This window comes from Schistocerca piceifrons, chromosome 8, assembly GCF_021461385.2.
Source record: "Schistocerca piceifrons isolate TAMUIC-IGC-003096 chromosome 8, iqSchPice1.1, whole genome shotgun sequence".
Classification (NCBI taxonomy): Eukaryota; Metazoa; Arthropoda; class Insecta; order Orthoptera; family Acrididae; genus Schistocerca; species Schistocerca piceifrons.
In genome coordinates this window covers 325,794,972-325,822,041 of record NC_060145.1, presented here as the reverse complement: position 1 = coordinate 325,822,041, position 27,070 = coordinate 325,794,972, and the positions used below count along the sequence as shown (strand labels likewise).

The 27,070-nt window shown below is 43.6% G+C and overlaps 1 protein-coding gene across 1 annotated transcript in view; it reads right to left on the bottom strand.

Moving 5' to 3' along the window:
- Positions 1 to 27,070, bottom strand: part of LOC124712323 (tachykinin-like peptides receptor 99D) — a 193,491-nt gene that overhangs the window by 130,089 nt on the left and 36,332 nt on the right. Inside the window, exon 2 of the mRNA XM_047242616.1 lies at positions 25,254 to 25,402. Coding sequence (XP_047098572.1) covers positions 25,254 to 25,402 — 149 coding nt within the window. The remainder of the gene's footprint in view (positions 1 to 25,253; positions 25,403 to 27,070) is intronic.

Sequence of the window (27,070 nt, the reverse complement as noted above, 5' to 3'; positions counted from 1 at the left end):
GGATGTGTGTGATGTCCTTAGGTTAGTCAGGTTTAAGTAGTTCTAAGTTCTAGGTGACTGATGACCTCAGAAGTTAAGTCCCATAGTGCTCAGAGCCATTCGAAACCTCTCTCCGTCATTGTTCATGACCTGTCATTGATTTTCATGACAATACACGCTAATTCTGTTCAAAGAGCGTGCTCTTTGTCAGTACCAGAACATCAGTGTTTAAAGTTCTGTTGCTGACGTGGCTATTAGAGAAGGAACAGAAGCTCTGAATGAAGAAGTTTAGGAAAGAAAAAAATATCCGTTCCTTTCGAAGGGAACCATTCGAATACTTGCTTAAGAAAATCATCGGAAACGTAAAACTGTATGCGCGAACGGGAATTAGAGCCGCCATGTTTCGTAATGTGAGTGCAGTGTATTACCACTTCGCCAGAATACTCTGAGTACTGGAACAAAGTACTTGGCGCCGTGCGCTGTAAACTGTGCGTTGTGGGACATTTCCCTATGATAAAGGGATCTTGTCTCAGATTCTCATTTCTGCTGGCAATAAGATGAATATTGTAAGTACTGTACTATTGTGTCTTCCACACAAGTTCGTTCATAGACTGGTAATAAAGATGCCTACATTCTGTTTATGTGGGTGAAGTGTCTTGCAGTACTTTAGAAATACTAACTTTTTTTGCATGCAATGTTGGGAAATATATTTAATTAGTTACGATCGCAATTTCAACTATGTTGGTCAGTTTCAACTATGGTTGTATTCCCAAATAATAGGTCATTGCTAAGGATGTCAATAAGTATTCATTTGTCTAACATAAATTTGTCCTCGTGTCAGCCGTCATCAAATGTTTCATATGAATACACAACAGGGACTTTCGTCGTCTAGATAAGAGGACGTAGCACATCACACAATATCTCCAATCGAATTCATATCAGGCTTCACTTATATACTTCGTGCGTACAGCACCTATCTGACATGTGGAAACGGGAACGGACGACGGAACCACATGATGGAAACTTCATCACGCTGCCACTGAAACAAGACAGCGTCAGAAGGTACACAGCTGTAGAAAAACTTCACTGAAAAAAGCCGGCAGATAAACGAAAAATGTGCGTAATCATTGTCGTCTTCCCAGTGCTGGCCTTCAAAATTGCAACAGCATCTAAATGTTATGAATAAACGTCATACTGGCATGAAGTGTAGCATTTCAACGTAACTACACAAGAGGTAATCCCATTCATATTCTGTATGCAAGCAGAGATTCCGCAGTGCATTGTTCATCCAGATATCGCTTTTGAATGTTGGTTGTTTGTGAAAATATGGTGTTACACCTCAGGTACGAAAGAGAAACGTCTACAAGCACGTGTCGCAAATGAATGTCGGCAGGATGGTGACTATTGAAAATGCTATTTACTATATTGAGATATTGCTGCCCTCTTTGGTCGGAATTTCATTTCCCCGCGAATATTGAATCCACTGGTTCCAGAAGGATATGTTCATAGCTCATAAACGACTAACACCCGATAGGACAGACATATTAACAGCTCGCCGCTTTCTGGTTAGTACAATCTCGTGGCGTTCTTGATTGAGGAAATCGGATTTTTCGAGGAAGGGAAGTGTCGCAGCATGTGGAGCCTAACGAACTTTCAGCTCGATGATTCCTGTTGTGGATTCCCCTGACGTGGACGCAGAGAGGTTGCTGACAGTCGGCCCTCATGACGAAGGTGGGCATAGGGGTGGCATCATTTTTCAGGTGAGTCCATGTGTTGTATACAGTATACGGATGTAAGGGTGCATACATGTTCTGAGGGGTGCGAGAGTTCTCAGGTTTCGTTCATCATCGACAGAGGGGCGCAGCGCCTAGCGTTATGGTATGGGTTTCCCTTGACTATGCTACGTGATCGACTGTGTTTCGCGATTTCGGTAATGCGGACAGAAGGAGTTACATTTATGATGTGTTAAGGCCTGTAGCTGTGCATCTTAGAGGTCTCCATGACGTTGCCTTCAACAAGATAACGCAACGTCGCATATTGCCGGCACTGTTCAGGTTATTCGACTGTAGTGCTAGCCAACTCTTTTCCGAGGTGTTTCACCCACTGACGTCATCTGCACACCGGTTGTCGATAGACTGGCGTGCCGCCACACGCCAGACACAACGACTGAAGAATTTGGGTTGAGAGTTGAAGCACCGTGGAGTGACGAACCAGAAGCTGCCAACCAATCTCAGTTCGACTCAAGAGCCACAGAGATCAGCCCCATTGTTGTTGCTGCCTGAAATGGCAACACTGCGAACTAAATTACGCAACCCTGTATTCCCAATCGACCTAAAAATTTAAGAGTGTATTCTTTTCTGTAAACGCACAGTAAGTAAAGTCTCGTTGTTTGCTATTACTGATGGAATGACCAGCTGTGTAAATATTTAATGTCCTTCCGATTATTTTTAATTTACCCATCTTTTGCCGGCCTCAGTGACCGGGCGGTTCTAGGCGCTTCAGTCTGGAACCGCGCGACTGCTACGGTCGCAGGTTCGAATCCAGCCTCCGGCATGGATGTTTGTGATGTCCTTAGGTTAGTTAGGTTTAAGTAGTTCTAACTTCTATGGGACTGATGACCTCAGATGTTAAGCCCCATAGTGCACAGAGCCATTTGAACCACTTACAGCAGCCAGCCGGAGTGGCCGGCGATTCTAGGCGCTACAGTCCGAAACCGCGCTACTGTTACGGTCGCAGGTTCGAATCCTGCCCCGGGCATGGATGTTTGTGATGTCCTTAGGTTAGTTAGGTTTAAGTAGTTCTCGCTTCTATAGGACTGATGACCTCAGATGTTAAGTCCCATAGTGTTCAGAGCCATTTGAACCACTTAACCATCTTTTAACGAGTATAAGCTATTCTGACTGCTACAAATTCGCACTGCCAGAAATTTATATGAAACCATGTTCAATAAGTTGGAAATTAATCTCCCCGTTAATTCGCATTTGTGCTACAAGATTTTCGAAACATCACTTGAAAATTTATAACGCAAAGTACCCAAAACAAAAATCGCATTTCGTTTTTCATTTTTTTAAAAAATGGGAAACTACATAAAACTATGTTTTAAAAACATATAGCTCGCACTTCAAAATTTTATGCATGATTTATATTTTACTCTTAGGAAATATAGTGGAAAGTCATTACAAAAACTATATTCCAAAACCTGTCACTGGTAAATTTGAAAAACAGTTGCCTAAATCAGACCTGTTAGATAGATATTCAAAATAACACCAAACGAATTCAGAAAAAATTTAAATCAAGGAAAACTTGGTCTAGTTTCAAAGTATTGTGTATAATATAACATCTTTCAAAAGGTTTCAGGGATCCAAATTCTACTATAGGACGTTCTTGTAGCCTTCCTATCAGACCGTTAGGTTTCTTGAGGTTTAAGATAAAGACTCTTTTCCCACGCAGTTCGTCTTTGAAAGGGCGTACCATGTTATTTCTCTCTGGTTACTATCCATCCGTTCCTCATATGTCAACGAATAAGCCGAAAGAAAGAACTTTCTCCAGAAAGAGGGTAGTAAACTAGCTCCTCTTCAAGAATTTACCATAAACTGCAGGGTTGTCTCTACTTGTTTTGGCTTCTTCCTCAAGTGTACTGTACCTCATGTTTTATTTTTCGAGCATTGAGGTGTTTCCTGGCCTCCCTCAAACCTAACATGTTTTCTGAAACTACACCAATAGCTTTAATCGTTTCAGACGGACTGCTCTTTCTATGATCAATAGAATAAGATCGTATACTAACTCAGGCAGTCTTATAGCGGGAAAAGTAAAGGGTCCAGTTCAAGAAACTGAAGAGGGCCCAGTTCACGCGCCTGTATTTTCTTAACCCAAAAAATGTTTAGTTAAAGTTCTAAATTGAATAGCTTGATCATAAACATTAACCTTAAACCGTACTGTCAAGAACACATGTATCTTAAAAGCTTACATGCCAACATCTAGGAGATATAACGAGAAATTTAGTGCAATGTAAAAACTTTTTCATTGCGATAACGTTTAATGGAACACTGATAAGCATTAAGTAAAGCGGATGAGTTGTGCTACAGAGCGGTATAAGTTTAAACTGCTATTCACACTTGGTTCCACTGGAGTTCAGGAGAATTCAGAACCAAGGTATCAGGGGATTCGCTTTAGGTGGGTGGAGCCCACCTCGGGGCACGTTCCTCTATTATTAAATGTAAAAGCATTAACTTACTATGACGCCTGCGCCATCCAAATCAACCGTAATTTCGTGAGCTGCCTCGAATACCGTCGCGCTTGTTCCATCTCTACCCTGAGAGCTGCACGCAAGGTACCTGGCGTAGTCCTGTCGCGGATGAAGGCGGCGGCGAGGGTTTTCATTTCGTGACATCTCTGAGCAGAGGCCGATGCGACGGGAGGCGACGCTGTCGCGGCGGCTTTACATAATGGCGGCTCGGGGATGACGTCTCCGGAAATGAGACAGGGCGTCGGAAATGTGATCGTGTGCCCTGCCCTTCGATTGCTTCTTTCCACCGCAGTAGTCGCTCTCAGAACCGGTCTAGACGCCGAGAAACATGTGCGATTTCAAATACCTTCGCTGCTCTGCACTTAGTTACTTAGGTGCTGACGTGTTTCCTGGACCTCGTTCACCACGGACGTTGTGATATCGAACGTGCATGTCTCGAATAAATTACAAATAAACATACGCATTCATTCCTATCTCTTTAAAGCCCGCATCTCGTGGTCGTGCGGTAGCGTTCTCGCTTCCCACGCCCGGGTTTCCGGGTTAGATTCCCGGCGAGGTCAGGGATTTTCTCTGCCTCGTGATGGCTGGGTGTTGTGTGCTGTCCTTAGGTTAGTTAGGTTTAAGTAGTTCTAAGTTCTAGAGGACTGATGACCATAGATGTTAAGTCCCATAGTGCTCAGAGCCATTTGAACCTATCTCTTTAAAAGCTAAGGCTACATTTGCAGTGACGAACAAATTTTTTGTACCAATAAAATTATATCCCTTAGGACATAACATTATGATTTTAGTGTAAAATCTACTCGTGGCACAAAGAAATACAAATTAAGTGTAATATCCCCTAAGACAACAAGGATAAAATACAGGAATCGAAAAATTATCAAGAAGTTATTACAAACTACCTGAGTTTTATTACACTACTGGCCACTAAAATTGCTACACCACGAAGATGACATGCTACAGACGTGAAATTTAACTTACAGGAAGAAGATGCTGTGATATGCAAACGATTAGCTTTTCAGAGCATTCACCCAAGGTTGGCGCCTGTGGCGACACCTACAACGTGCTAACATATGGAAAGTTTCCAACCGATTTCTCATACACAAACAGCAGTTGACCGGCGTTGTCTGATGAAACGTTGTTGGGATGTCTCATGTAAGGAGGAGAAATGCGTACCATCACGTTTCCGACTTTGATAAAGGTCGGATTGTAGCCTATCGCGATTGCGGGTTATCGTATCGCGACATTGCTGCTCGCGTTGGTCGACATCCAATGACTGTTAGCAGAAAATGGAATCGGTGGGTTCAGGAGGGTAATATGGAGCGCCGTGCTGGATGCCAACGGCCTCGTATCACTAGCAGTCGAGATGACAGGCATCTTATACGCATGTGTGTAACGGATCGTGCAGCCACGTCTCGATCCCTGAGTCAACAGATGGGGACGTTTGCAAGACAACCATCTGCACGAACAGCTCGACGACGTGTGCAGCAGCATGGACTATCAGCTCGGAGACCATGGCTGCGGTTACCCTTGACGCTGCATCACAGACAGGAGCATCTGCGATGGTGTACTCAACGACGAACCTGGGTACACGAATGGCAAAACGTCATTTTTTCGGATGAATCCAGGTTCTGTTTACAGCATCATGATGGTCGCATCCGTGTTTGGCGACATCGCAGTGAACGCACATTCGATGCGTGTATTCGTCATCGCCATACTGGCGTATCACCCGGCGCGATGGTATGGGGTGCCATTGGTTCCACGTCTCGAACACCTCTTGTTCGCATTGACGGCACTTTGAACAGTGGACGTTACATTTCAGATGTGTTAATACCCGTGGCTCTACCCTTCACTTGATCCCGGCGAAACCCTACAGTTCATCAGGATAATGCACGACCGAATGTTGCAGGTCTTGTACGGTTCTTTCTGGATACAGAAAATGTTCGACTGCTGCCCTGGCCAGCACATTCTCCAGATCTCTCACCAATTGAAAAGTCTGGTCAATGGTGGCCGAGGAACTGGCTTGCCACAATACGCCAGTCACCACTCTTGATGAACTGTGGTATCGTGTTGAAGCTGCATGGGCAGCTGTACCTGTACACGCCATCCAAGCTCTGTTTGACTCAATGCCCAGGCGTATCAAGGTCGTTATTACGGCCAGAGGTGGTTGTTCTGGGTACTGATTTCTCAGGATCTATGCACCCAAATTGCGTGAAAATGTAATCATACGTCAGTTCTAGTATAATATATTTGTCCAACGAATACCCGTTTATCATCTGCATTTCTTCTTGGTGTTTCAATTTTAATGGCTAGTAGTGCAGTTGATCTCCTCCTTCCCCCTCTCTCTGTCAGCCTCCTGCTCCAATCTCTCTCTCTCTCTCTGTCCACTTTCTCCACCTCTCCCAATCTCTCCCTTCTCGCCACTCTCTCCATCCATATTCACCCCCCCTCCCCGCTCGCTGATCACCTCTTCAGCCCTCTTCTCTTTGTTAGGTCATTTCCTCCTACCTCTCTCTGTGTCCATTTCCTTCTTTTCCTTTTCTCTGTCTATTCCCACCCTCTTCCTATTGATTTCCTCCTCCTACTCTCTCTGTCCATTTCTTCCTGCCCCACCTTCTCTCTCCACCTTCTCTTTCCTTTCTCGGTGCATCCCCTCCACTTCCCTCCCTCTGTACATCTCCTCCCGTTTCTTTCCAATTCCTTTCTCCACTTTCTGTCCATCTCTTCCTCACGACCTACATGTTTTCATCTCCTCTCCCCCTCTTCTCTGTCTACGTCATCACCCCCACTGTAACAGAGGAGTGTTGGCCATTATCCACACAGTATTTCTATCCAGTACGAAATATGTGTAGCAAATCTGATTCAAATGGATCTATGAGTTTGTGAGGAGCTTTTTACCCATGGGTTTTTCCCACGCACGCACATGTTACACACATCTTACACATGTTTCAAGTATTTCACTCATATTTTTTACTAAAACTTCACCTCTACCTCTCGTGAATTTCGCCCTGAAGTTTCGTCTTTACACATCTCAATGTTCATGACGTCTTATCTCACGCCAAGTAATAGTGTCTGCCAAGAGATGTCGCCTGTTCTCATGCAACCCCACAAAACGCTACTGCTCGCGTTTCCTTCTTTATGAGCAGGCCGGTGTGGCCGAACGGTTCTAGGCGCTACACTCTGGAACCACGTGACCGCTACGGTCGCAGGCTCGAATCCTGCCTCGGGCATGGATGCGTGTGATGTCCTTATGTTAGTTAGGTTTAAGTAGTTCTGAGTTCTAGGGGACTGATGACCTCAGATGTTAAGTCCCATATTGCTCAGAGCCATTTCAACCATTTTTTGAAGTGTCACACAATGTAGCACTACACGAAACTGGATCTAATAGCATATGCTCATAAATTAAGGATAACTGCAGAATGTAGTGCCACACAACGTATCACTACACGAAACTGGCGCTAATTGCATAGACACATAGGGAACACACACGACACAGATCTGTAAGTCCACGGTATTGGTGATAAGTTGAGAAAAGTGTCCCGGAACACATGTGCTACAATATAACACTGTTTCCTTCGCAGGTACCCCAACATCAATATGGGATATGATCACCATGCACACGTACACTGACCTCACTGCGGGTTGGAATACCCTGGATTAGGTGGTCGAGCAGTTGCTGGGGTATAGCCTTCCATTCTTGCACCAGTGCCTGTCAGAGCTCCTGAAGTATCGTAGGGGTTAGAAGACGTGCAGAAATACGTCGACCGAGAGGATCCCAAACGTGCTCGATGGGGTTTAGGTCTGGAGAACAGGCAGGCCACAGCACGGTCATACACCGAGGTGATTTAAATACGCAAACCGCCCACCAGAGTGTTGTTTCACCGTGTATCAGCATTATCCTTAATTTATGAGCTTGAGTGTAGATAATTCCCTTTTTCTTTCCTTACATGGGCAAAAAATTGCCGAAAATGAGACGTAACCAGATTTAGCTTCTGCTGTATTCCTGCTGTCAACCGTTTACCGTGTTCGAAGGCAGCTGAAGAGGGCTGAACGGTTGACAGCTGAAGGCAAAATTTAGTTATGGTTGATCCACAACTACAATGTTCCCGACTTCCGGCAAACGAAATCGTGTAAAGGTGACGACATTTTGGTGAGTGTTTCTCCTGTCATTTTCTGGCGAAGTGTTGTAATTAGGTCTGAGTCATCTATAGCCTGTTCAAAGAATTGTCACATATTCGTACAAGAGGCTGTAATGGACAAAGGTAGGGAAAACCTTCATGTACTGATGTATTCGGATACCATTATTTGTTGAGATGAAACTTCCTGGCAGATTGTGTGCCCGACCGAGACTCGAACTCGGGAACTTTGCCTTTCGCGGGCAAGTGCTCTACCATCTGAGCTACCGAAGCACGACTCACGCCCGGTACTCACAGCTTTACTTCTGCCAGTATCTCGTCTCCTACCTTCCAAACTTCGGTAGCTCAGATGGTAGAGCACTTGCCCGCGAAAGGCAAAGGTCCCGAGTTCGAGTCTCGGTCGAGCATACAGTTTTAATCTACCAGGAAGTTTCATATCAGCGCACACTCCGCTGCAGAGTGAAAATCTCATTCTGGATTTGTTGAGATGTCAGCCAACCTGTCATCTCATGCCAGTCTGTCTGTTACGTAGAAGTAGGAGTGGTTAACACGTATCCTAACATAACGTGCAACCCTTCTTCGCAGTGACTCACGAACATTTCAAATACACCTGGCTGAAATCACATCTAATCAGATGGGTTGGCCTCACACCGTCGTAACGCCTGCACATTGTCGATGGATTTGGCATACACAGTAACTTTTTTCGCGTTAAACTAAGCAGAATCGGTTTCCTATTCTTAGAATTTCGTGTATGCTGTGTGTTACATGGGAACCTGAACAATGGAAGTGATTAGGTAAACGCTATCTACTAAAAGGACTCGACAAAACTATCGGAAACTGGACAACTGTATGTCAATTAACTTTTAGGCAACGTAAGCTGTATACTAAACAAGCTGTCCTGTGGAAATCTGTATCGTGCAGTGCAGTGAACAGTGCCACAATGAATGACGTCACAGTGCATGACTTGCAGCTCCAACGCACGAAACCAACAGAGTAAAAGTTTTATACAAAATTACAAAACGAAATTTTGGGAGAATGTATGTCAAAAATACCTGCGTGAAAATTGCCCTGTAAGTTAATGTACGCAATCTGATTAAATAAAATGCCAACATTAAATCACTAAAATTCTAACACTCTCCTGTAAGAATAAGACGGTCTGCCTGAGATATTAAACCTGAATTGAACTTTAAGTGAACTGAACCGGATAATATTCCGAAAGGAAATGATTAACTGTGAATGATATTATTGTGTGTAAACACGCCAGGGTAATTTAGGTTAAGTAGTGTGTAAGCTTAGGGACTGATGACCTTAGCAGTTAAGTCCCATAAGATTTCACACACATTTGAACATTTTAACACGGGTAATGTATCACGAAGCAAATACCGTGACTATTACAGCGCCATCTATAACAAAGCGAATACAGTGGTCCAACTAAAACATTCATATTTCTTTACGTGCTACACGAATACGTAATAAAAAACGGGGGTTCCTATTTAAAAAAAACGCAGTTGATATCCGTTTGACCTATGGCAGCGCCATGTAACGGTCCAGCGATAGCGTCATCTGATTTCCCCCTTCAAGCTAGACGAGTTTCGTTCTTTGTAGTTCTTTCGTTTGAAGCGTATTCCGTGAGATATTTGGCCCGGTCACTATCAATGGACCACCCTGTATAGGATGATTCAAGAAGAAAGAACAAATTTCAGTTGTTAATTACCGAGAAAACATCGTGCGTGTCACTGAATCTAGGAATTTTCAAAGTCTTACATCAGCATAGACTCTATACCATACACTCAACAATATCACCATGCGTTGCTCGAGAAATATCGAGACTGTAAACAATTTCATTCCACATACGAACCAACAGATCCATGTTTATTGACTCGACAGATTTGGCTCACGAAGAGTAACTGCCATAGCTAGGACAAAGGATATATCTTTTATTACCATGCCCCCCCCCCCCCCCCTCGTCACCAGAAAAAATAACTGTAGCAATTGGTGACCCGGAATACCAAAAGTGATAAACAATATCTTCTTATGCTGCCTCTTCCATTCCAGCGTTGTGAAATGGGGTTGTTAGGATATCGCCGCACAGCATGGTGGAAGTGCGGTGTCGTGCATTAAATTTACTCCGTTAAGTTGAGGAAACAACGAATTATGCAGCAGGCCCATGTATGACATCCTTGTCACAGTTTCCTCCGCGAAGAAGGAAAGGTCTATAAACTATATAAACATAAACGCCACTAAACATTTTCAGTTTCTGTGAGTCTCTTACATGTTCCACGACCAAGTCATGATTCTGTGACCCCCAAATTCATCTGTTAGGGTAATTTACCTTATCCGATAGAAAAAACATCGATTCCTCCTACAAGATGAGTCGTTCGGGAAAAATGTCCTCTGCCATAGGTTGGAGAACTGAAATGCGAAATCCGTACCTTTTTTTATGGTCGCCATGACGCAATTGCTACAGTAATTCCGATTTATACGGCTTCACATGTAGGCATCGTTTCAGTAGTTGATAATGCCAGCCTGCCCGTGCTGTGAAGATCGGAGGACTCCGTGTGGACACAACTTGGTTATGCTGGACATTTCCATCTTACTTGCGTGGCCAACTAGTGCTCTTCCCTTTGCATATGTAACCAACTTCCAACAATTGTGTGTGACAATCATAAATCTGCTTGTGAAGAGGCGGCTTCTTGCTGCATCGACGGTGGAATGAACAGTGAATAGAGTTCATGCGAATTCCAACAGATAAAACAATTTCTCTTGTGGTGTAGTCACCATGTTACTGCGAACAAACAAGAGCGCAAATCTGTCACACTTTGGACCTTCCTCTATCCAGTGACATGCAATACTTTTTAATTCGTCTGTAATACAGAACTGATATTGGTTCTTTCTTTATGAAACACCTAGTATTGATTCTCCTACATATATATCTCTGAACGATCATGAAAGAGTTATGTGATGTAAACGAAATTTGGTTTGTGTATTTCTACATCTGAGGATGATGGCTAGTCAAAACTCTGGTCAGTCGCACAAGAGTGGCGGTAGTAGCACCACTATGTGGACGCAGATCAGGTTTTCTTTAAGCACACGTTGTTACGTTCGTGAGCGTGACTTACCTTTGAGATTACACGCGGTGTGTTGATGGTTGTAAAAGATACGTTTAAGGTGACAATGACACTGTTATCAACACATGACTGAGTTTGAACGAGGTCATGTAATCGGGCCACGAGAAAAAGAATGTTACTTCTGCGATGTTATAGCATGACTTGGTGCCAATATAATCATTGCACATGAGTGCTGTCAGCGGTAGTCGCGTGAAGTTCGGCCACAACAGACCACGCTCCGGAGACCCACGTGGCACTACAGACAGAGAAAACCATCGAGTTTGGCGTATAGCTGTGAAGCAACGTTTTGCATCTTCAGCAGCGATTTGGGCAGAAATTGGCACTAGATTGACACAATGAAATCTTACAAATCGGTTATTCAATGGTAGCTCCCAGGCATACGTCGTTTTTCGCGCATTCTACCGACCCAAAACGACCGCCATCTGTAACTTCAGTGGTGACATGCGAGAGCTTATTGCAAGGCAGGATGGAGACCTATTGTGGTTTAGAATGAAATCTTGTTCCGTCTCGGTGGCAGTGATGGCCATATGTTCGTTAGAATGAGACCAGTTAAGGGTCTGCTACCAACATGTCTACTTGCTAGACACACTGGACCAGCTTCTGGAGTTATGGTCTGGGGTGGGAATTCGTATTATAGCAGGATCACTCTCGTGGCTATGCCACACACCCTGACTGCAAAATTATAACTCAGTCTCGTGATTCGACCTGTCGTGCTGCTATTCATGAATAGCATCCGAGGGAGTGTTTTCCAACAGGATAACGGTATCCCGAATACCTCTGTTATAACCCAACATGCTCTGCAGTGTCAAAATGTTGCCTTTACTTGCTCGGCCACCAGATCTCTCTCCAATCCAGCACATCGAGATCTGGCACATATGGAACGTCATCGGACGACTTCCTCGACGTCATCAACAACCACCATTAACCGTGCTTGTATTTACCAACGAAACTGACATCCAGCACTTGTACAACACAATGCATCCACGTCTGTATGGTTGCGTTCAACAGTCAGCCGGCTGGACAGGTTACAAATGTACCAGCGTTTTACATTTGAAATGGCCTATGTTGTGCTCACATTAACCTAAGTACTAGCAGACTTAATCAGTTAAACACGTTAATTATAGAAACGTATTCCCAAAATCTGGTAACTCTAAATTAATTATTTTTTTGGTGTTGTGAGATTTTTTCGCCAGTGTATGCAAATGTGCTGAGTGAAATCATTGCCTACAGCTTCCGTGGTGAGCTAATGGAGCTCAGCTTCAAACTGATTTTCTGGCGTTAACTGCATGTACTACCAGGAGAAGAAAAAAAACGAGTTTCCGGCTCGATAATAATCGAATTATCCAGGTCACATGTGCGGCGCCGCGCTGGGCGATAACAGGCCAGAAGTCGATAATCGAAATGGGCTACCCGTCCGCTGCGGCTTCGGCAAAATTGTTTACAGGCAGCGAGCCACAAATTACGCCGCACACTGCAGGCGTACGGCCAACGCAGCCGGCCAATGTCGTCTGTGCCCAGGGTCAGCTCACACTGTGCTAAACAAAACAGAGAAGCCGCGTGTGCAGTCGCCGGGTCAGTTCGGCAGTTTCTGATGCATTTCAGTCGTATCGAATATAAGACGAATTTAGAAATCTACAGAGAAATCATATCGACTGGAATGTTAACCATGCTATTTCACAGCAGTAGTAGGGTGGATACGGAGCTCTCAGCATGTTTCAGGGACAAAACCTATTTCTGTGTCCAAATTAAGTACTGCTATACATCAGAAATACTTCATCTTTAGTATTTCCCACAGAACGTATGTGTGTGTGTGTGTGTGTGTGTGTGTGTTTGGCGCATAAGATTTTCAACAATTCAGCACAGTTGCGCGTATATTGTGATAACCTTGAGATGCAGATTTTATCTTTCAAACAACAGAAGCTTACGAATTGTGGGTCGTTGTGACACAGTTCCTTTAATCAGTTTCTACGGAACTGTAATGATCGAGATGAAAAGGTAAGAGATAAATGATCGAGAAAAGAAGTTTATGGCAGCAGGACGAGTAACACGATAAGGTTTAATCTGCTGAGATGTTCAGGTATAGTTAGCGTGCATTGTAAGGGACATTGCAGCAAGAGAACGGTAAAGACGGAGATTCTTAAATACAGTATATGTCTTCATATGATACAACATGGGGAGAATTGGACGAACTTGCAGAATCAGTAGTTATACAGAAGTAAAACCATTTATTTATTTATTTCGTCTCACTTTTCAGTTCTAGATCAACAGGAAATTGAATTTTTTGAACGTACACTTCTGCTTGTAAAAGGACGTCTCTTACGTGTCGCCTTCGCACATCGACGCGGTACTGGACTTGTCTCTGCTGTGATTTACAGATTCCTTCAAACACATACCTATCGTCTCACGTACGTCGATAAGACTGTATAATTTAGACCTACGATTCTTCGATCAAATCAACGACTGCTCTACACTTCACTTCTGAAATGACTCCAGTTATAAAGGTCTGCAGGATTGCAGTGAGCCGGCCGAAGTGGCCGTGCGGTTAAAGGCGCTGCAGCCTGGAACCGCAAGACTGCTACGGTCGCGGGTTCGAATCCTGCCTCGGGCATGGATGTTTGTGATGTCCTTAGGTTAGTTAGGTTTAACTAGTTCTAAGTTCTAGGGGACTGATGACCTCAGCAGTTGAGTCCCATAGTGCTCAGAGCCATTTGAACCATTTTTGATTGCAGTGAGGATGTCTTTCAGGACAAACTACACGCTCTGTTCCACCTGTCTAACACAAACCGTGCTGGCAAGTTAGGCGTCACCTTACACCTGCAGCAAAATGTGCCGGTACAGCACCATGCCTGTGCCACATTCCATAAAGATAGGCCATGGCTGAAATTTGAGCCGAATGAGATGAGAATATAGTCGAAAAGTTTACATTTAAGAAACATTTACAGAACATTAGTTCATACTGATGTCAGTGGCGGCTCGTAACCACACACACGTAAATATCTCGCAAGCAACTGCATTGTGAACTCATGTTTATGACAAAGTTTTCGTTTCCAACATTCGATACTTAGATTCCGCTATTAACTACGGTGGGCGTTCAATAAGTAATGCAACACATTGTGGAGTAATCTCGCTTCAGTGTTTATACTATTAGAAAGTTTCGATAGGGAGCGATGCTATACGAAGCCTTCTAAGACGCTTCTGTAATGAAGGTGCGTACCAAGCAGAGAGCTGCCATTCATTTTCTTTCGCCGGGAAACCAGACCATCGTAGATAATCTTAGGCGTTTGCAGAATGCCTAAGGAGACCTGTCAGTGACGAAAAGCACGGTGAGCCATCGTGGGAGGTATCTACCGTCCTCGCAACAAGGTCTCGCAACCGGTCCGATTTCCCGCGAGCCGGCCAGCCGCAAACAGCTGTGATTCCTGCAATGATGGACTTCAGCATGTTCGTTACCACAAAAATGCAGACGAACTTATCCCTCTTCATGACAACGCAAGGCCTGAAGAAGTCTCCTCAATTATCGAACAAACGTAAGGATGGCTGACATAGTGTTTAGTGTATCTGGGATTGTAAAACAGTTGAGATCCTTAGACGCCACAAAGGCATCTGGCCCAGATGGTATCACCGTAAGATTTGATGTTAACTATGCTGAAAATATAGCACCATTCTTATCCGTCATCTGTCAGAGATCATTGGAACGGCGGAAAGTTCCACCGGACTGGAAGAAGGCCCAGGTCATAGCAATCAATAAATAGGGTAGAAAATCGGATGCACATAATTACCGACCAAGTTCACTGACATCGATTTGTTGTAGAATCATGGAACATATTTTGTGTTCAGACATAATGACACTTCCAGACCCTGAGAAGCTCGTCTGCACAAAACCAGCACAGTTTTAGGAAACAGCGGTCATGCGAGACAGAGCTGGCCCTCTTTGTGTATGATATACAACAGGCTCTAGATACGGGCTCCCAGGTTGATGCCATATTTATCGACTTTCGAAAGGCGTTCGACTCAGTTCCGCACTGTCGCTTGCTACAAAAAGTGCGCGCTTACCGTCTATCCGATGACATATGCGGTTTGATAGAAAGTTTTCTAACAGACAGGGAGCAGTATGTCGTCCTGAACGGGGTAGCTTCAACAGAAACAAGAGTAACTTCAGGTGTGCCCCAGGGCAGCGTAATAGGTCCTCTGGTTTTTACGATTTACATAAACGATTTGGTTGGTGGTATTGACAGCGGCCTTAGACTGTTTGCCGATGATGCTGTAGTCTACAGGAAAGTAGCATCGCACGAAAGTTGTGAACAAATCAACGAGGATTTGCAGAAAATAAATGCGTGGTGTAATGGCTGCCAGTTATCTCTCAATATTAGTAAGTGTAACCTACTGCGTATAACGAGGCGAATATCCCCATTAATGTATGAGTACAAAATAAATGGTCACTCCTTGGAAACGGTAACATCAGTCAAGTATCTGGGTGTGATTATTCGAAATGATCTCAAATGGAATGACCAGATTACACAAGTAACGCGTAATGCGAACTCTAGATTGCGGTTTATTGGTAGAATCCTGAAGCGATGCAGTCCTTCAACAAAGGAAATAGCTTACAATACGTTGGTTCGTCCAGTCTTCGAGTATTGTTCGTCCGTATGGGACCGTTACCAGTTGGGTCTGATTCAAGAGATTAAGAAGGTCCAAAGAAGAGCGGCAAGATTTGTGACTACTACATTTAGCCATTGCGAGAGCGCTACAAACCTCATAGAAAGTTTGAATTGGGACACACTTGCAGATAGACGACGCGCTAAACAGAAGGGGATACTCACTAAATTCCGAAATCCAATCTTCCCCGAGGATGTAGGGCATATATTATTACCACAAACTTTCAAATCGCGAAATGATCATCATTCAAAGATAAGGGAAATAAGAGCGTTCAGACAGTCGTTTTTCCCTCGAGCAATCCGCGAGTGGAACAGAGGGGGGGAAATATGAGTTAGGCGCGAATTGTGCCTTTGAGCCGCACACCGCTTGGTGGGTAGCGGAGTATAAATGTAGATGTAGATGTAGATCCACCCTATAGCAAGGATATCGCACCTTCCATCTCTTTAGCTAAAGAAGAATGCTCTACGAGGCAAGGGTTGCTTGGATGATGGGAATGTTACAGGTTTAGCAAGGCTATGCCTCCGACGTCGATCAGTAAAATGGCAACATGCGGCATAGCGATCCTACCAGTAATGTGGCGTAAGGCGTCACATCGATCGGAGATTATGTTGAAAACAGAGTTTTGTAGCTAATAATGTGGATAATGATACGGAAAGCCAACCGGCTTTCAGAAGAAAATATGTTCCATTACCTGTTGAAGGTCCCTCGTCTTCTAAACCATGGATCTGCTGTGGTCATACGAACCTAAGCGGTCTAGTAATAAATAGCGTTATTGCTGAACGGTTTAATTGCCTTCACCGGTCTGATACACTGGTGTGCAAAACTTGCGTACAAAAATACCATTCGCATGATATGTCACTGCTACCTTTGGTGAAATTTGGACCATACATAGATATAACTGCTGCAGTATAGCACTGAAAGTAGCTGAAAGAAATACGCAATGAGACGAACCGTAATGAGGCTTTTATTCAAAAACAATACGTGGTAATTACAATGAATTCACTGCCATTTTTGATGTTTACTTCCATAATACAAAGGTGTGTCTTCTTTCTTAAAAGGAAGTGTGACCACTATGGACGGCAGTGTACGACCTGCGACAGGCTCTCGTGCTGGCCACTGCATAGGTAAGGCGTTACTGTGGCCTTGACGTGATTGCTATGGAATGCTCGACATTGCCGACCATTGTGGCCGAGCTGTTCTAGGCGCTTTAGTCTGGAAAAGCGCGACCGCTACGGTCGCGGGTTCGAATCCTGCCTCGGGCATGGATGTGTGTGATGTCCTTAGGCTAGTTAGGTTTAAGTAGTTCTAAGTTCTAGGAGACTGATGACCCCAGATATTAATTCCCATAGTGCTCAGAGCCATTTGCTCGACATTGTCATACAGTGCATGTGAACAATCTCTTTGAGTTAAAGCATATTCGGGTGATTGGACTGGCCTGCCAATCCTCCCGGCTTAAATCCCATCCAGGAAAGCGTTGGAGAGACCATCCCTGGTCCAAGTTAACGTGTCAAAGTCAAATACGAATTTTACATATGACTTCTCTGGCAACATTTAGCGGATTTCAGCGTGGCAGACCTCTTCTAAGCAACGAATCACAGTTTGTGTATGTTACAACGTTGTCATTTCTAGGCATCTCCACTTTACGTAGAAATTTAGTGTGTCAGAAGTCCAGTGTCTTAAGTCATAACGAACAGACGTTACTGACATGTATGGCACTATACACAAAGTTTCCATCAAATGCATGAAACAAGTGTAAATATTCCTAAAGCTAACTGTTCATTATGTTCAGATTAATATACAGTGAGTTGAGAAAAATCATAGGATAGCGATATGAACATATATATACATGGCGGTAGTATAAAGTGCAATAGGTGTAGAACGGCAGTTCATTAGCGGAGCTCTCGTTTGTGGAAAGGTGTCCCACATGATTATGGCCTCACGACTAGGATTAACAGACTTTCAACGCGGAATGGTAGATGGAGCTAGACGTTTGGGACATTCCAATTCGGAAATCTTTGGGGGAATTCAATATTCCGAGATCCACAGTGGCAAGAGTGTGCCAAGACTACCAAATTTCGGAATTCACTTCTCAGCTGGATGACCCAGTGGCCAGCACACGACAAATGCAAGTTACTTTGATAACACCACTACATCGCCTTCACTGCCTCTCCTGTGCTCGTAACCGTGTCGACTGGACACCAGGTGACTGGAAAACAGTGGCTTGGTGACATTACTGCCGAGGTCAGTTGGAAAGAACTGATAGTACGATTCCAGTGTGGCGCACATCCCACGAAGCCATGGAACTAAGTTGTCGACAAGTCACTGTGCAACCAGGCGGTGGTTCGTTCATCGTGTGGGGTGTGTTTACATAGAATGGACCGAGGGCGCTGGTTATGTTCGGATATTTTGCGACTATTTACGGCCATTTAAGAACTTCAAGTTCCCAAACAACCATGAATTTTTTACGAATAACTATGTGGCACGTCACTGGGCCAAAATTGTTCGAACTTGGTTAAAAGAATTTTCTGTACAAAACGAGCTACATGACATGAATCCTATCGAACAATTATGGGACATAACTGAGAGGTCACTTTGTGCACAAAATCGAGCACCGGCAGCAGTTTAGAAATTATGGACGGGTATAGAGGCAGTATGTCCCAGTGTATCTGCAGGGGACTTCCATCGACTTATTGAATCCATGCCATGTCGTGCTGTAGCACTACTACGGGAAAAATAAGATCGATATGATGTTTGAAGGTATCTCGTCGCCTCAGTGTATTATGTCTTTCGGAAATCATCACAGAAGAAAGACAATAGCAAAAACAAATGAACTCAAACATACAAAGGATAAAGAAGTGAAATCGAAGATGGATTAAATACGTCACCTTCGAAATCTTGGCAAATGGATTAAAAAAAAAAAAATGGCTCTGGGCACTATGGGACTCAACTGCTGTGGTCATCAGTCCCCTAGAACTTAGAACTACTTAAACCTAACTAACCTAAGGACATCACACACATCCATGCCCGAGGCAGGATTCGAACCTGCGACTATAGCAGTCGCACGGTTCCGGACTGCGCGCCTAGAACCGCGAGACCATCGCGGCCGGCGTAAATGGATCAATGTCGAATTGAGGTTCATAATCTAAAATCATAATCTAAATCACGCTCTCATAGGTGCTCTGAGACCTAACATCGTCCAACATTTTTGACTTTCAAGGTAGACTTATGGTATGTCAAAAGACTGTGTGCCTTAACATAAAAACCTCGAAAAATTATAATAGCCAACGTGAAACTCTCCCAGCACCATTCAATTTGTGGGAGAAATGTGTTACTGATGTGTGACCGGTGATGTTAGTTCATTGAAAAGACCGTGTCGCCGGCCTGAGTGGCCGAGCGGTTTTAGGCGCTACAGTCTGGAACAGTGACCGCTACGGTCGCAGGTTCGAATCCCGCCTCGGGCATGGATGTTTGTGACGTCCTTAGGTTAGTTATGTTTAAGTAGTTCTAAGTTCTAGGGCACTGATGACCTCAGAAGTTAAGTCCCATAGTGCTCAGAGCCATTTGAACTATTTGAGACCGTGTCATTTAGTAGTCGAGTTTTAAAATTAGGTTGCCTCCTTGAGGCATCTGTTTCTTGCTATAATGCGGAAAATGCCACTGAAAGTAGTGCGGTTGCGTGTGAAGAGACATGATAACATTTCTTAAGGAACTTAGTCAGATATCGGAAACTGGTTTTATAATGCCCATGGCGGCTTTTGTTAACGGTCGTTCTTTGTATAAACATTTTTTGGTCCTTGATATCTTAAGCATTTTAACCTAACGTCCGGTTAATTTGTACACAAATCTGGGTACCGTCCTGGCAAATACAGTTTAGGAAAAAGGTCGCATCACCAAGAAGAAGTTGAACCACATAATCGAAAGTTGGTAGGCGTGTTTCTGCATCATAAAAATGACGAATGTTCAAATTTCGCTCCAGTAGCATAAGACTGATGCTGGTAGCGCCACTGAAAGGATGCAAATCCGGTTTGCTTTAAAGATACGCTGGAACTATCATGAACATCACAGCGAATGTGATAAGTTGATATTAGTCAAGAATACTTTTATGGCGACAAAGATGCCGTCATCAGCATCTCACTGAGTTTGAACGAGGTCTTGCAATAGGGCTACTAGGAACTAATTGTTCCTTCCGTGATACTAGAGAAAGAATGGCGCGAATGTAGGTACTGTACTTGTTTGCTTCAGACGACGACGTGGTCACTACCCAGAGGGAAGACTATATCTGCAGCAGCAATCTGAGTAGCGGTTGGCACCACAGTGCCACAACTAACTGTTACAAACCGGTTGCTCCAAGGACAGTACCGAGCCAGAGGCCCTGTAGCGTCACTCAACCCCAAACCACCGCCACTTGCGACGTCAGTGGTGCCAAGCGGGAGCTCACTGTAGGTAGGGTGGAAGTCCGTTGTGTGAAAGCTGGTTCCTTCTGCCTCGGTGTCAGTAATGGCCGTGTGTCGGTTAGAAGGATGCCAGAAGGACTGTAACCAACATGACTCGTGCTAGACACACGGGATCTACACATGCAGTTATGAGCTGGGGGGCAATGAGACTCTCTTAGTTATCCCGCGCACGCTAACTGCAGAGCTGTGCGTCAATCTGGTATGGAAACGCCGGGTGGGTAGGGCCTCCCGTTCGGTAGACCATTCGCCTGGTGGAAGTCTTTAGACTTGACGCCACTTCGGCGACTTGTGTGGCGATGGGGATGAAATGATGATGACAACACAAAACCCAGTCCCTGAGCGGAGAAAATACCCGACCCAGCCTGGAATCGAACCCGGGCCGTTATGTATGACATTCCATCGGGCTGACCACTCAGGCACCAGGGGCGGAAGTCAATCTGGTGATTCGATATGTTGTGCTGCCGTACACGAACAGCAACAGGGTGACCCTCGCCCGCATGCCGCTGTTATAACCAAGTATGCTCTACAGACTGTGAACATGTTGCCTCGGCCTGCTCCCTCAACAGATCTGTCTCTGATCGAGCACAAATGAGACGCACTCAGACGTGAACTCATGTGTCATTCACGAACAGCATCATCGGCACTTATATTGACTGACCGAGTGCAGCAAGGCTGGAACCGCGGTGACACAAATTGACATCCAGCAACTGTACAGCACAATGCATGCACGTTTACATGCTTCCATTCAAAGTTCTGGTGGTAACACCGGTTATTAATGTACCACAATTTCAAGTTTGTAATGGCCTATGCCGCACCTATGGTCTTTCAATTTTAAGCATTTGAGTATGTCACCAAGAAAAATGTATTCCCAAAATTTCATAACTCTTCATTACCAATTTTTTGGTGTGATTTTATTCTGCCAGCGCCGTTTCACTCTGATAGCAAGTCTTGTTTCGGCACATTCATACTTCATATTGACTCCCATATTCTGGTCCGAAGGGACTATTATTGCTGGGCTCGCAGAAGAGAATCCGAATACTAGAATTTCTTCAAATCAAACAGCCATTCATATGCATATGAAGAGGTTATAGGGATAAAGCTTCACTACCTGCAATTTCACATAACCTTAGTGTTTCACAAATGACTAGCTTTTTTATTTTTAGTGAAATAACTCGAAGGAAAAAAATTGTAACTGTTTCAAATGTGCATTAAAATGAGAAAGCAAGGGTCATAACCTCGACAGGATTAACTTAACCTGTATGTTCTTCATTGCAAATGAGGCCAGCTTGTTCCACAAAGATCGGTAACTTGCATTAGTCCTCCTTGTAATTGTAAGGACGGGAAGGGAATCCATGCTGAACTCCACTTGATCCATGCTACTAGAAATACGAGACTCTGAACTGTAACATTGTTGTAATTATCATCTACAGTGATAAAATAGATTATTGCCAAAGTCTACTACAGAAAAAACGCGTGCACTTACACATACTAAATATATTTAAAGGTTAATGCTTAAATTTGACAACCAAACCGAAGCATTCTGTGTCATGAGAGTCGTCCAGACCTCTTTTGAAAGGGTGGAGTGAACAGTTCTAAACATTATGTCCTGTTGTCTGTTCCTCCACACCATGGACATTCGAACCATTTTCATAATAACCCCACTTCTTCCAGATGTGGCCACATTTCCCTTGTTCCGATCGGATTTAGTTTAGTCTCGACCATTCTCAGCGGCGAAGATCGAAACGTGAAACCTCCGTCGTTAGTTTTCGGTTAGGGGGGCATTCTAATGTTCTTCGCTGTGGAATCGTAATTGCCTGTGATCCAACTATTGATCCAAGATGGCTTCACAGACTTCAAGCATGTGGTTGATCGATTCTGGATAGTATCATTTAGAATCTTGTTCTTATTGGACTTCAACCCAATAATTTGCAATCAGTAAACCTTACTTCTGAGATCCGGAGGAGAAAAATTGTACAGAGCAGACAACCACTGAATGGTCTAATTTCAGTTTGATGTTGTTCCTAGCTAGGCATACATGCCTAAGGCTGGAACGTGTTTTATTTTATTTTTGACTTGAGCATAGCTACTCTAAATTCAGACCATTGCTTTCTTGCAATGGACTTTCATGGTTTCTCAAATGGAGATACCTTTAGTAGTGTCGAAACTTAGGTCAATATACTAAGCCGTTATTTGGCTGTAAAATTCCTATGTTTGAAAATTATGTATGGGTGCTGAGAAACAGCCTTGTTTAAAACTGTACACATACGTCTCCCACTTGTCTAGAGACGAAAGCCAACATTTACATATCAAGTAAAGCTGAACTATCACAATAACTGATTTAAAATTTTATATTGTGTGTCACAAGTTCACAAGGTATGAATTAGTAGACCGCATATCTTGATCAGAAGCATAATACTTGACTTAGAAATACAGTATTGGGTAATAATATTGCAACACCATGAAGGCGGAATGCAGAAAACGTAAACTGGATATGCAAATAATTAGCACTGCAGCCCAGTTGTCCAATGTACACTCGAGTAATTCCATCAACATATTGTTTATAAAAAAAGATTATGCAGCAGGTTTCTCATTCGAAAATAGCATTTGAATGTTGGTTGCTTAGGAGACTTGCTCCGAGTCAGAAAGGAGAAACGTGTATTAGAAGAGATAGTTGGCTGATTGCAAGAGCATCGTCGCCTATTGAGGTTGTTGTCAAATGTTGAATGACATTGTTGCACCTGTTGGTCAGAATGTTAAAACTGGAATACGAATCTGGATACAATGGTTTGAGAACGGGCATACTAAACGTCTTGCAGCATCTAAGTGACCACATGTGAATAGCGCCAGAGAGGACAGACATATCGTTCGCTAAGCCCAGAGGTGTCGTAGGACCATATCAGGTATGAGTCGTGAGATGAGCTTTTTTGTGGGAAAAGAAGTGTCCGATCGAACATTGCTTTGATATATGGAGCACCATGTTCAAGGACCATAGTCAACGTCTTGCAGGACCTAAATGACTAGCACCTAAGAGGACAGAAGTACTGTACACCTAGTCCAGTAGTATCTTAGATCATAGCGCGCTTACAGAAAAACAATTATCGATTCGAACACTGCTATGATGTTTGGATCACCACGGACTGTCTGCATGACGACCACAGTTTCGGCTTCTGTTGACGCGACAGCAGAGCTAGGAGTGTCCATTGTGTTGTGCCCACCAGCGACACTGTACACGAGAGTGGCATAATTTCGTCCCTTCAGACGATTCTCCCCTTACGAACAGTACCATGATGGCGTGTGGAGGGGTTCCAAGAGGAACGAACATTGCCTGATTACATTTGTCATCAAGAAAAAAAGTTTCTTATATTTCACGTCTATGGTCACAGATTTGTAAGTTCCCAGACCAAAGCTTTCAGTCAGCAATGACCGTCTTCAGATCTGTTTTATTAAAAGATGTCATAGTATAATGCATCCATAGTGACATCGTCAAATGCTAAATGTCGCAGCTTGTGGGACATCCGTCATCGTCATATGGACGCAGAACCTGGCATAATTTCATGGTATGCACTTAGGTACATTACACATCAAATCTCGTTCATGTAATTAGTAGTCTATTTTTTGCAGCAATTCCTACATTTATGATGTATGAATGCCTGTGTCTCTGTCCTATCTTCATCGTTCAACATAAACGGAACTAACATAACGCAAACCTTTCGTACTTCATCTACCTGTTTCTCTCTCTAGTACTCGGATTGACAGTTCGTTCAACGTTACACGTTTGTGAGTCAAAATCTGACTGTTTACACGCTACACGCTGCCACCTGTCTGTGTCGTAGTAGACCCTCCGCTGCGCCGGAGGTATTCATCAACATCTACATCAGCACTCTGCGAGCCACCTGGCGGTGTTTGGCGGAGGATACTTTTGGTTCCACTAACTGATAATCCATGCCCTGTTCCCCTCGCTAAGGGTGCATAAGAAGAATGGCTGTATTTAATTTATCGAGTTTTTTTCTGGTATTTATTTTGTAGGATATATCTAGGAAATAATATGGTGTCCGACTCGTCCCGGAAAGTACTCTCTCGAAATTTCAATGGTAAACCCCCTCTCCGTCATACAGAACGCCTTTCATATAGAGTCTACCGGTGGAGTTTGTTGAGTATATCTGTAACGCTCCTGAGCCGTTCTTCGTTGGATCTTCTGTATCCCTTCTACCACCCATAACAGGAATGGGCGTCAGATTGATTAACAATAGTCAAGAATGGTTCCCGAGTCTTAGTGTACTCATTTTCATCAGTCTCTTGCCTAACGGGTAATTGTATCGCGATCAACAGCGTCATCACGATACATTTTCTTTGCCCTCTTATGTATATGTGAAACTGTCTCGTTCTTGCAACTCAGAATCTATACCACAGTGCGTTGCTTCAGACTAGCATCGAGTGCAACATCCATCTGATGAACACAAGATGGGAAAATGTTTCTTTGACATCTGTGAACAGTAAAGACGTAGAAGAAAAGTTGGATTAAATTAAAAGTACTTTTCTTTAGGAGTGGCCTTTCACACTGTACACACTCTTTGGCTTTCTTTCCTGGAGTTGCAGTCTTAATGGCACATCGTGTGGTGACGACAGTGGAGGTAACTACGTGCGTACAAAGACTTACCTGAGAGGGCTGAGGATGGCGCGGTGTCGGTCGACGGCGATGGCGGTGAGCGTGAAGACGCTGACGTTGACGCTGAGCACCTGCACGAAGGGGCAGAAGGCGCACATGAAGTGCGGCAGGTTCCACCGCTGCAGCAGCGCCGCCTGGAACTGCACACACCAGCCGGGTCACAGGGGGCGGCGCCCGGTAGAGGCAGAGGCAAGGGAGAGGAAGGAAAGGGCTGTATCTAAAGAAACCGTCTGGATTATACGGCGCTTCTGAAGTAATGTTGTGGGTGCTATCTAAAAATAATTTTAATCCTCTTTGTTTTGGAGTTTGTCGCCAGCTGAAACTCCTCAAAGTCGTTCGATGCGGGACACTTATATCTAAACATTTTTCTACAATGTTTAAACCGTTTAACTGATATGCTGCGCCAATTAATTTCTGTGGACGAGACGTGTGCTCACCATCTCAAGCTTAGAAGTGTACATCAGTCATAGTAGAGGGTGAAAGTGATGAAGGTTTATGCCAGAAAAGGAGAAGGTGCCTTTCTCACAGGAGTGTTGCTTCCTGCGGTGCTAAACGTATTTACCTAATGCACTGCCATGCAAACCGTAATAAAAGAGGTATGATAAATATTGGTGCATGTATTCTAATCCTACTGGAATCAATAGTTCGCGGCAATATGCCTGCTTTGTTATAGAAAAAAGCCATTTTTAATCTTACGAAGCTAGGAAGACAACGGGAAGAATGAAGTACGAACTCTTCGAATATTCGCTCTGTTTGCAAGATTCTCAACGTTTTAACACTTAAAGAAATTTTATAAATACAAAACGTTTCGAATCTCGTGAAGTCATTGTGGCATCCATAGCTTTCCGCAAAAGATCATTTTCACTTAAAACACACCTCGTTGCCGTTGCTCTTTCTAAGTATCCGTAGATTTGCCAACAGCTATGTGAAAGTCTAAAAGAAATTATTTATATTTTATTTATTAACTCTTCATAGTTACAGCTAGCATCTGGGAATCTAACAAAAACCACATAACTAGTACTTTGGAAGATAATAAAAAATGTACACATTAATTATTTACACATTTTACTTGCGAACACTATGAAGAAATGAGAATACTACAAAATACTACTGAAACTACAATACTAATGACAATATTATTAAAACCCGAAAAGATCACAAAGAAAGTTGCTGAGCAGGAACGTTTCCGGTTGTAAGTGCTTGAGGTGTTCGACCGTCGAACCTCATTTCTCTTTCCATTTTTATTCACTATGAACTTTATTTTTTTCAGCGACGTAATTTATAGACACTGAGAACTGAAATACTTGCTATATTTTGCATTTACGTACATAGAGCGTCCAACGAAACATGGCGACCCCAAATGTTTCATCAACAACTTTGAAATTGAAACACTGTTTTTGCAACATGATGTCACGTAAAGAAACGTAATTTCTGAAATTTCGTAGTTACTTGAAACCCTTCTCTCTAGGAAGATACTGATATAGCTATGGTTATAAGAAATACCTCGTTGTATTTATACAGTCATCCGGCATTTCCAGGAAAGAGACATAATCAGTTATAATACTTATTTTGGGGCGACCAGTGGAAGAAAAACGCTGAAACTGAAATAGACTGACTGAATAACCAATGAACAAATACTTCGAGGAATAGGAGACGTCATAAAACTTGCCGAAATGACAAGAGTGAAGAAAACATCCAAGCCTCTACTCTGGTTGCTAAGAAACTGCCTGCAAGTGAAGGCAGCGTTGAAGGGAAGGAGACGAAGAAGCAGAGTTGAAACGCTAGATGACATTAAAAATGGACGAAGT